This window comes from Mauremys mutica, chromosome 20, assembly GCF_020497125.1.
Source record: "Mauremys mutica isolate MM-2020 ecotype Southern chromosome 20, ASM2049712v1, whole genome shotgun sequence".
NCBI classification, from domain to species: Eukaryota; Metazoa; Chordata; order Testudines; family Geoemydidae; genus Mauremys; species Mauremys mutica.
This window is the reverse complement of record NC_059091.1, coordinates 4023297-4034334: the sequence shown is the minus strand read 5'-3', so window position 1 is coordinate 4034334 and position 11038 is coordinate 4023297. Positions and strand designations below refer to the sequence as shown.

The 11038-nt window shown below is 67.7% G+C and overlaps 1 protein-coding gene across 1 annotated transcript; it reads left to right on the top strand.

Moving 5' to 3' along the window:
* On the top strand, positions 1-8127 carry STAC3 (SH3 and cysteine rich domain 3). Its single transcript, XM_044995157.1, has 11 exons — positions 1-530; positions 865-1114; positions 1704-1801; positions 2236-2311; positions 2430-2527; positions 3716-3782; positions 4038-4087; positions 4810-4901; positions 6007-6058; positions 6695-6832; positions 7319-8127. Exons 1-11 carry the CDS (start codon positions 465-467, stop codon positions 7415-7417), a joined length of 1086 nt encoding a protein of 361 aa, XP_044851092.1. The 5' UTR covers positions 1-464; the 3' UTR covers positions 7418-8127.
* Positions 8128-11038: the final 2911 nt, after the last annotated feature.

The window sequence follows — 11038 nt, the reverse complement described above, 5'->3', positions numbered from 1 at the left end:
CCCTGCCCCCCCACACACACACCTGGGACAGACACGCATCCCTGCTGTAACACACCCCTGTGACCCACACCCATGACAGACACACACACACCATGCAGACACACCCCTGCAAGCTGGGGGAGCCAGGGCTTGTATGATGCTGGGAACTTAAAATAGCACCTGGGCCGGACGTGTGGGGAGCTGCGGGCCTGGCACCGCCGGGCGCAGCAGAAGGGGCGAGCGGTAGGTCCTGCGCCGGGGGGGCCTGGGGCCGTCTCCTCTCCTTGCCGTGACGCCGACTGGGGCAGGTCGTTCATCTGGCACCGTGGGCCCCCTCTGCCCATGGATCCCTGCTGGGCCCCAGCGGGCGCCTGCTGTGGGGCACAGGCGGGCACCAAGCTGGCTCACCCCAGGGCACCGCGGGTTAGCGGGTGTTGCCAGGGGAGCCCCCGGGGCCCCGTGACACCTCTGCTCCCCCTTGCAGCATGACGGAGAAGGAGGCGCTGGCGCCACCAGCCTCACCCGCGCCAGGGGGGAAGCCCGCGAGCAGGGTAAGTGCTGCCAGAGGATGGGGCTCAGGGGGGGGGCTGAGGAGAGGTTCCCCCCCACTGCTCCCTGCCCCTCTTAGGGGGGCTCCTTCCCAGGACCCATCCTGCCTCCAGCCCCCCTGCCTGCCAGGCTGCTGTCCCAGTAGCTGGGATGTCGTGAGTTGGGGGTGTCGGTGGGGACATGCCATGATGCCAGCGTGCCCCCCACCTCTCTGTGCCCAGGTCTCCCTGCCCGGCACGCTCAGCCTGCCACGGGGAGCCACCGTTTCCCCCCCGTGCCTCAGTTTCCCCCAGGGAGGGCATCAGTGTCTCTGAGGTGCCCAGTGTCTCCCCCCAGCTCCGGGTGCTGAAGCAGCTGTTTCTGCGGAGGCCCAAGGAGGAGCCGCCGGCGGAGCCGCAGCCCAACGGGGAGCTGGTCAGCCCCACGGGGGGGCCCCTCTACTACTACTACGAGGAGGAGGAGGAGGAGGAGGAGCCCGAGCCGCCCCCCGAGCCCCCGAAGCCCGTCAACGACAAGCCCCACAAGTTCAAGGATCAGTACTTCAAAAAGCCCAAGTTCTGTGACGTCTGCGCCCGCATGATTGTCCGTGAGTGGGGGGTGGGCCGAGGGGGGAGGGGGCATGGCTGGGGAGGGTGGGGGGCAGGGCGGCCTGGGGGATAGGACATGGCTGGAGATGGGGGTGGGAGGTCCTGGGGGGAGGGGGGCATGGCTGCGGCGGGGCACTGAGGGGGGAGGGGGCACTAGGCGCAGGAGGGGGGAGGGAGCGTGGGTGAGGAGTGGGCAGGGGGCACCACATGCTGGGGGGGCCAGCGACCCACACAGAGGCAGCACGCTGGGACCCGCCCCCCCGGGGCACTTCGGCCAGTCCCCGGGGACAGTAACGGGGCCCTGCTGCCCGGCTCAGTGGGGCACGTGGGGGCTGAAGGGGCCTGACGGACGCCCCCTCCCCAGGGAGACATCTATTCCCAGGGGCTCTGTGAAGCCAGTCCCGGGGGGGGGGGAACCCCCTGCCCCCTGTGCCAACCCTGACCCCTGCCGGGGGTCCCCGTCCAGCCCCCTGCCCCCACTCCCTGGGCTGTGACCCCTGGGGGGCCGGGCTCTCAAGCCGAGCTGGTTCCGTGGCTGGGACGTTTAACTGACTCGTCTTTGCCTCCCCCTCACCCCCCCCCCCCCAGTCAACAACAAATTCGGCCTGAGATGCAAGAACTGCAAAACCAGCATCCACCAGCACTGCCAGTCCTACGTGGAGATGCAGCGCTGCTTCGGCAAGATCGTGAGTCCGGCCCGGCCCACGGCCAGTGGGGAAACCGAGGCACAGGGAGGGGAAGTGACTCGCTGAGCTCCCACAGGTTTAGAGGGTAGAGCTGGGGTAGAACCCAGGAGTCCTGGCTCCTGCCCCTCCAACGCTAACATCTAGACCCCACTCCTCTCCAGAGCTGGGGTAGAACCCAGGAGTCCTGGCTCCCCTCACCCACTGACCCCTCCCCTCCAATAGCCAGGGATAGAACCCAGGAGTCCTGGCTCCCGCCCCCCCAACGCTAACATCTAGACCCCACTCATCCCCAGATCTGGAGAGAGAACCCAGGAGTCCTGGCTCCCCTCTCCCACTGATCCCTCCCCCCAGAGCTCGGCTAGAACCCAGGCGTCCTGGCTGTGCAGGCATCTGTCCTGCAGCTGTAACCGCCCCGTTCTCTCTCTTGCTCTCAGCCCCCCGGATTCCGCCGGGCGTACAGCTCCCCCCTCTACAGCAACCAGCAATACGCCTGCGTCAAGGAGCTGCTCTGTAAGTACCAGCCCCTCCCCTGGGGGGGGGCACAGACCCTCCCCTGCCCCATGAGTGGAACAGCCGCCCCCCCCCGCCCCCCGGAACTCACTGCCCCCTTGTGGTGTCTCTGACCCAGCGGCAGCCAATCGCAGCGACCCCGTGTTCGAGACCCTCCGGACGGGCGTCGTCATGGCCAACAAGGAGCGGAAGAAAGGACAAGATGATAAGAAGAACGTGAGCTGGAGGGAGGGTCCCCGGGCGCCGTGGTGGCGGGGGAAGGGGGTCCCCGGGGTGGGCGCTGGCGGGGAAGGGGGTCCCCGGGGTGGGCGCTGATTCAGGGAGGTAGTTCCCTAAAGCCAAGGCCTGTGGGGGGCCGCTGGTGCAGGGAGCAGGGGTGGAACGTCTGGCTGGGGGCGATGCCAGGTGGCCCTGGCATGGGGCGCTCTGGCAAGGGACCAGAATCTCTCGGCTGCGCCTGGCGACAGGGTCTCGGGGACCCGCCTGCGGGCAGGGAGGTGAGGATCTGCGCCCCAAATGTTACGGCAGCCACTGGCGTCGCTGCAGCTACACACCGCGGGGTTCCCGGGCTCCCACCCAGCCCCAGCGCCCCCTTCCCTGCTACCCACAATCCCCTGGGGCCCAACCCCAGCGCCCCCTTCCCTGCTACCCACAATCCCCTGGGGCCCAACCCCAGCGCCCCCTTCCCTGCTACCCACAATCCCCTGGGGCCCAGCCCCAGCGCCCCCTTCCCTGCTACCCACAATCCCCTGGGGCCCAACCCCAGCACCCCGTTCCCTGCTACCCACAATCCCCTGGGGCCCAGCCCCAGCGCCCCCTTCCCTGCTACCCACAATCCCCTGGGGCCTTGCCCAGCCCCAGCGCCCCCTTCCCTGCTACCCACAATCCCCTGGGGCCCAGCCCCAGCGCCCCCTTCCCTGCTACCCACAATCCCCTGGGGCCCAGCCCCAGCGCCCCCTTCCCTGCTACCCACAATCCCCTGGGGCCCAACCCCAGCGCCCCCTTCCCTGCTACCCACAATCCCCTTGGGCCCAACCCCAGCACCCTGTTCCCTGTTACCCACAATCCCCTGGGGCCCTGCCCAGCCCCAGCGCCCCCTTCCCTGCTACCCACAATCCCCTGGGGCCCAACCCCAGCGCCCCCTTCCCTGCTACCCACAATCCCCTGGGGCCCTGCCCAGTCCCAGCACCCTGTTCCCTGCTACCCACAATCCCCTGGGGCCCTGCCCAGTCCCAGCACCCTGTTCCCTGTTACCCACAATCCCCTGGGGCCCTGCCCAGCCCCAGCGCCCCGTTCCCACAATTCCCTGGGGCCTGACCCCAGCACCCCGTTCTGTTACCCACATTCCCGTGGGGCCCGGCCTTTGCCCCCCGACCCCAACCTGCCTCCCCGTCTCTTTTCCAGCCCTTGGCCGCCATGATGGACGAGGAGCCGGAGCCTGGGAAGCACGAAGTGGGCAAACTCGAGGCAGGTGCGAGCCTGGGGAGCCCAGCTGGGGGGGGCTGGGGGGAGCTGGGGGGGGCCGGCCCAGCTCTGTGCCCCATGGTCCCAGGCAGGGAGTCCGGCCCAGGTGTTCTCCTGCCACCTGCCCTGGGATCTCAGCAGTGGGCTGGAGTTTGGGGGTGTTGCCCACAGCCTGGGCCCTGGGTGCAGGGGAGGGGGGCAGCTGTTAACTTGGCATATGAAACTGCACCCCCCTTTCTCCTCTTCCTTCTTGTGCTTCCAGGCAACCCAGAAGGGGACAAGAAGGCAGAGAAAAGCACCCCCGATGACAAGGTACCCCCCTGCACCCCCCTGTACCCCACAGCCCTGCACCCCCTCTCCTGGGGTTACAGCCCCAATGACAAGGTACCCCCTGTACCCCCCTGTACCCCACAGCCCCGCACCCCCTCCCCTGGGGTTACAGCCCCGATGACAAGGTACCCCCTGTACCCCCCTGTACCCCACAGCCCCGCACCCCCTCCCCTGGGGTTACAGCCCCGATGACAAGGTACCCCCCTGCACCCCCCTGTACCCCACAGCCCCGCACCCCCTCCCCTGGGGTTACAGCCCCGATGACAAGGTACCCCCCTGTACCCCACAGCCCCGCACCCCCTCCCCTGGGGTTACAGCCCCGATGACAAGGTACCCCCCTGCACCCCACAGCCCCGCACCCCCTCCCCTGGGGTTACAGCCCCGATGACAAGGTACCCCCCTGCACCCCACTGCCCTGCACCCCCTCCTCTTGGGGTTACAGCCCCAATGACAAGGTACCCCCCCTTGCACCTTACTGCCCCCACTCCTGGGGTCACAGCCCCCTGACAAGGTACCCCCTTTCTGCACCCCCTGCACCCCACTGCCCTGCACCCTCTCCCCTTGGAGTCACAGCCCCCTGACAAGGTACCCCCTTTCTGCACCCCCTGCACCCCACTGCCCTGCACCCTCTCCCCTTGGAGATGGTGCCCATGGTCCCTGCCCCTCCTGCCGCTGCTCTGATCCCGTTCTCCCTGCCCCCCCAGAACAAGAAGCCCCAGCCCGGCTTCCTGCAGACTCATTACTTCGTGGCGCTTTATCGCTTCAAAGCCCTGGAGAAGGACGACCTGGATTTCCAGTGAGTTCGGGGGCCCGGGGGCCGTGCGTGACGAGCACCCTGGGCATGGAATGTGGCACAAGCCCCCGAGGGATGAAATTGTCCTTCGAGGCGTGTTGGTGTTTCTGTGGGCGTCGGTCGCGGGGTCTGTCTCCGGCCCCCCCAGGCTCCGCCGGTTGGCGTCTGCATTATGCAGCTTGGCTGCCCCCCAGGCACAGAACTTGCGAGCTCGGCTTCCAAACACCACCGGGTTCAGACAGACCAAGAAATGCCAGGGGTGGGGGTCGTTCTGGGCCGTCAGCTCCTGAGCCGTTTGCACATCCTCAGGTCCCGTCCTCATGCCTGCCTGGGCCACGGCTAGAAACGGCTTCCCTTTTCCAGACGAGATCTCCCCTAGTCACAGGACTCCGGGAGCTGGAGCTTTCCAAAGCTGCCATGGCCGCACGGCTTACAGCCAGGAGAACTGCAACTGAGATCAGGGCCACTGCGTGCTGCAGAGAGACCCTGCCCCGACTGAGATCAGAGCTGCTGGGCGCTGCACAGACAGACCCTGCCCCGACTGAGATCAGAGCCCCCCGGTGCCGGGCGCTGCAGACAGACCCTGCCCCGACTGAGATCAGAGCCCCCCGGTGCCGGGCGCTGCACAGACAGACCCTGCCCCCACTGAGATCAGAGCCCCCCGGTGCCGGGCGCTGCACAGACAGACCCTGCCCCGACTGAGATCAGAGCCCCCCGGTGCCGGGCGCTGCACAGACAGACCCTGCCCCCACTGAGATCAGAGCCCCCCGGTGCCGGGCGCTGCACAGACAGACCCTGCCCCGAGCTCTCACTCCAGACACCCCAGGAAGAGGGATTCCCCCAGGCTCATAGGCGGGGGGTTCGCTCGAGGTCACACAGGAAGTTGGGCCGAGCAGGGGATTGATTCTCCATCTCCGGGGGCCCAGCCTAGCGCTGGCCCCATGAGGCCACGGAGGAGCGAATGCAGCGGGGGCCGCGGGGAGGCTGCCCGGCCCAGCTGACTGCGCCAGGGACGTGGTGCTTGCGTGGTAGCCGAGGTGCCGGGGCTGGACAGACGGAAGGACAGGCCCTGCCCTGCAGCACTTAGCCCGAGTCCTTTCCGTTGCAGCCCGGGGGACAAGATCACGGTGGTGGACGACTCCAACGAGGAGTGGTGGCGGGTAAGGAGGGGTCCCCCCAGTCGGCTGGGGCGGGGTCCGGGGGGCTCGGCAGCAGCGGGGCGCAGGGTGGGGGCAGCGCCTGGAGGGTTAGAGCTTAAAGCCAGTGATCATCTTCAGCACTAACGGGGGTGAGACGCTGCCTAGAGCATCTCCCCAATCCCAACCTGCCCCCCCTGCTAGCCCAGCCCTGGGCTTCCCACCCTGAGCCCTGCCAGTGCCCCTCACTCCCGACCCTCAGCCCCCTGCCAGCCCAGCCCTGCCGGTGCCCCTCACTCCTGACCCGCAGCCCCTGCTAGCCCAGCCCTGGGCTCCCCCCTTCGCCAGCTCCCCACTAGCCCAGCCCTGGGCTCCCCACCCCTAGCTCTGCTGGTGCCCCTCACTCCCGACCTGCAGCCCCTGCCAGCCCAGCCCTGGGCTCCCCACCCCCAGCTCTGCTGGTGCCCCTCACTCCCGACCCACAGCCCCCTGCTAGCCCAGCCCTGGGCTCCCCTATGCAAACAGCTTTGTCAATGTCCACACCCCTCAGTCCCAACTCCCAGCTTCACTATTTCAGCCCAGCGTGTTGGCGGGGGGGACGGGTCCTTGCAGGCCGGGCTGCTCCCAGTGACACCCCCCCCCCCATGTAACTCCTTGCAGGGGAAGATCGGCGAGAAAATCGGCTACTTCCCCCCCAACTTCATCATCCGGGTGCGGGCGGGCGAGCGGGTGCACAAGGTCACCAGGTCCTTTGTGGGCAACAAGGAGATTGGGCAGATCACGCTGAAGAAGGATCAGGTGAGCACAGAGCCAGCTCCCTGCGGGGGCGTCACCCCCTCCCTGGTCACCCCGCCCCCGGCACACACCCCCGGTCACCCTGCGCCCCACACTGTGCCCCCCCCAGTCCTGCTACTGCACAGCCGAGAAATGCGTCATCCACATCTGGCACCAGCAGCTCAGGGCATGAGTGCCCGGCCCTGAATCCCTGTCGCCTCCATGTCCTCCCCTCGCAGGGCATGGGATCCTGGCCCTGCACCCCCACACTGCATGTTGCCCAATCCTGCCCCCCGATCCATCCCTGCCCCCTGCAAGTCCCCAGTGGTCCCCACTGCCTCTCTGCCCCCATTCCTCCCCCCTCTGCACGGGTGCCCAGCCCCACGTCTCTGCCCCCACACTCCCTCCGTCTCTCCCGCTCGGTCTCCAGCCCCCCCACTGCTCTGCCTCTGGTTCCCTGCGGCGTCTAACCTGCCCCCGCTCCGGGGCACCCTCCTTCCTTCCCCCCAGATCGTGGCGCAGAAGGGGGAGGAAGTGAACGGCTACGTCAAGGTGTACACCGGCCGCAAGGTGGGGCTCTTCCCCGTCAACTTCCTGGAGGAGATTTGAGCCCCGGGCGGCGCCGGCAGCGGCCTTCAGCCAAGGGGTGAGCGGGCCGGGCCCGGAGCCGCGCCTCGGGCCCGACCACGGCCACTGGGGGCATTTCCTTAGAGACAGCTCCCGGGGCCAGCTGCAGACGGAGCCCCCCTCCCGGGATGAATTCCCCACGTCGCTGCAGGGAGCAGATCCTCAGCTCGGCTGGGACCCGTCTGCCACCTTGGCCCGGGACAGTGAGGGGCCGGCGGGGACCCATCCGCTCCCTTGGCCCGGGACAGTGAGGGGCCAGCGGGGACCCATCCGCTCCCTTGGCCCGCGACGGTGAGGGGCCGGTGGGGACCCATCCGCTCCCTTGGCCCGGGACGGTGAGGGGCCGGCGGGGACCCATCCGCTCCCTTGGCCCGGGACAGTGAGGGGCCGGCCGGGACACGTCGCAGGCTGGGGCACGCAGCGGATCCTTTGTTTGCTCTCTCTGGAGGATGGAAGTGGGGTGGCGGCGCCGAGGGGGGCAGACAGGAGCCCTCCTGGACGTGTTCCTTTGCTGCGATGCCCCGTTGCTGCCTTCGGACACCTCCCGTCCTGCCAGGCTCACCGACGGGCAGAGGCTGGGGGGGTGTTTTCACTTATGGCTGGGGTACCTTCTCCGGTGTGTGTGTGTGGGGGGGTTACCCCGGCTGTTGCTGGGTGTTTGCGATCTTGCTACGTCTTGTCAATATACCCGTTTCCCCTCCCGGTTTGTTCTCCCTGGTGCCTCGCGGCGTGGGGGTGTCGGGGCTCTGGTGGCTCGGAGGTTTGCGTGGGGCACCGCCTGGGGGCAGGGGTTGGTTTGAGCCATCGAGGGGTTGGAATGACACGTGTGGGGGGAGGAGGGCTCATGCCCCCCTCCCTCTCTGTGCCCCGGCAAGGCCTGGTGGGCGATGCTGCTGTGCAGCCAGCAGGGGGCACTCCTGGCACAGCGATTGGCATTTCTCCGCGGCGCTCGGCTGGGCTCCCCCGTTCGCACAGTGCGATGACCACACACGGGTTTGCGTCGATAAAACTCCCACAGCCCGGCCGCTGGGTGTCCCATTCTGGCCCAGAGAGCCTCCACTGGGCATCGGGCCGGGGAGGCAGCTGGCTCGGATCTAACCTCTCCCCGTCCCCGGCTGCTCAGGGTGACCTGAGTTTGCTGGGTCTCAGCTGGGGCCGGTGTGTGGGGTGAGCCAGCCCGGGGAGACCCAGGGCCCTCGATCTGCGGCGAAACGTCTCCTCTCGTTTTAACCCTTGTCACCAAATTCCCGAGCGAGCGTCTCTTGCTGCCAGCGATCGGGGGCCCCAGCGGGGTGGCTGGTGCCCCATATCCCCGCCCGGGTGCCTCCAGCAGAGGGGGCTGCCGTGGGGTTTGTGCACGTTTTAGCGCCGTTCCCACTGCCCGGGGAGATCTCCTGCCGTCTCTCGAGCCTGCTTTCCCGGCCTGCGGTCCCAGCGTCGGCCGCCTGCAGGCCGGGCAGCTCCCATGACAGCAGCGGGAAGCAGCTGCCCAGTGCAGCTCGCAGCCGAGCCCCAGCTGGGCCTCGTCTCCACTAGAGAATCGTGAGCACGTGTTGGCGACGCACGTTAGCCAGTGAGCGGGACCGTGGGGCTTTTGCACGTGAGCTGGGCGGTGTTAACCTGCCGGGAGAGCCAGGTGCCGAAGCTGGGATTGTAACTCCTGGGTAGCTGAGAGAGGCAGGTTGGGGCAGTGGTTAGAGCAGGAGAATGGGGCAGAGCCAGCTGGCAGTTCTGGCTCTGCCACAACCATCCCATGCAACCCTGGGCAAGTCACTTAGGCTCTCGTGCCTCGTCCCGTGTCTCACAGGGGCTGTGAGGGTAAATGCAGCAGAGAGTATAAGGGGCTCAGACACTATGGGGATAGGGCTCTGGCTTGAGCCTTTATTTGGGCTGAGGGGGGCACCCCAACACCCCAGAGCCAGGGTTTCAAATCCCAGCTAGAGCAAGTCAGTTCACCGAAACCATCTGCCACGCTGGGGTCCTGCCTGGAGTCAGGGGGGGTGGGATTCCTTCCCTAGTTGTGCTTGTTGCTGTGTGCCAGGTTGGGTGCCCGCTCCGCCCCAGAGACAGCCGCATTGAAAGATGGGGTGACTTGGGAAACGACCTGCCCAGTGACCCAGGTTGTGGCAGGTGGGTTTGGAGCTGCGGGTACCCAGCAAGGGAGAGGAGCAGAGATCTTTCCCTCTGGCCCCGGGGCTATTTACGGCAGAAAGAATCCTGGAGGGGCTGATCCAGCTGCCTGGTATCCTGTCCAGAATCCACAGCGACCCTGCCGGGGGGGCTGAAACCCCAGAGCCGGGCTGCGTGCAGCAGAGCACAGAACTGGAGGCCAGCCCGGAGGGCGCCATGTATGGGTGCCAGGGGACAGGTGCGGCCACCCCAGGCCTCCGCTCCCCCGCCCCTGAGTTTGTTTGTTGGTCACTGGAAAATTCAGGGCTTGGCTGGGGGGCGAGCAAACAGCTGCTTCCCTGCAGGGCGCCTGATCCAGTGCCGAGGTCAGGGCCGAGGAGCAGAGCCCAGCCGCCAGCCCGGCCCAGAGGGGAAGGGCCCAGCCCCCTGCATTGGGGGCAGGGGGGGATCTTCAGAGCCAGCTCCTGGGGCTTGTCCCTGGGAGGCCGTGGGGCAATGCAGGGGGCTGAGGGCCGTGTCCCCCCTAAGGCCCAGCCTGCTGGCCCTGAGCTGACAGGGGGTGGCCCCCCCAGCCTGGAGCTCAGAAACTGGGGGGTCGATCTCCCTTATGGCCACTAGGTGGCACCTGGGCCCTGCCCGTTGCATTTCCCATCTGTAACTTGGCAAGTCCAAGGTTCGGGGCTGGGGGGGGATTGTGTGGGGAGGGCAGCGTTGGGCGGCGGGTTCATGGCTCCAAGGGGTGGAGCCTGCAGAGAGGGATCCCTCTCACCCCCCCAAGGTGAAGGCCAACCAAGGTCCAACCAATCCCGGGGGAGAGGGCCCCCTCGCCACTTCCTGTCCCAAACTGTGCTGTGGCTGGGTCAAGAGAAGCAGCTCGGCCAATCCCGTGCCTCGGGCCGCACCAACTGGCCAATGGAGAAACGGCGTCAGCCGCCTTCCCGGGGAACAACCCCCACCCCCGCACTCGGTGGGCTCCCTGTGATGGGACCCCGATTTGGGGGGCCCTCACCCGAGTACTGCCCAATGGGAGGGTGACGCTTGGCTGGTGGGGGCTGGGCTGAGCCCCTGGCCCCGAGCCAGCCAGCCCTCCCCGGGTCTCGTTTTCAGGATGGGACTGGATTTCCCCCCCCCCGCCTCCCCAAACCGTTATCCGTCCGCGCGCCGCGCCCCTGTCATGGCTTTAATCTCGCTGCCATCGGGAAGCGAATTCAATTAGCCGGCTTTGTTCTGCCGCCTTGTAATCCCGGTGCGGCACCGCGCAGCATCACCGCGCAGGCCCCATGGGCGACGCAGGCTTGTCTCCTCGCCTGGCACAGGCCCACGTGGGGACACCCCCACGGCCTCTCCCCGCCCAGGGCAGGAAGCCCCATGGGCCGCCGTGGCTGGTGCAGGGAGGTCACCCTTTGCCAACTAGCCTGGGATCCTGCGGCACTCGCTGCCTCTGGGAAACGGCAGCAGCTCTGCCCTGTCCCT

What these genes read in the sequence shown, in the direction of transcription:
- STAC3 (XM_044995157.1), top strand. Translation starts at nt 465, where the DNA reads ATGACGGAGAAGGAGGCGCTGGCGCCACCAGCCTCACCCGCGCCAGGG. An exon ending in CTGCGTCAAGGAGCTGCTCT is followed by an intron (nt 2,312 to 2,429) that starts GTAAGTACCAGC and finishes TCTCTGACCCAG; the next exon opens with CGGCAGCCAATCGCAGCGAC. An exon ending in AAGGACGACCTGGATTTCCA is followed by an intron (nt 4,902 to 6,006) that starts GTGAGTTCGGGG and finishes TTTCCGTTGCAG; the next exon opens with CCCGGGGGACAAGATCACGG.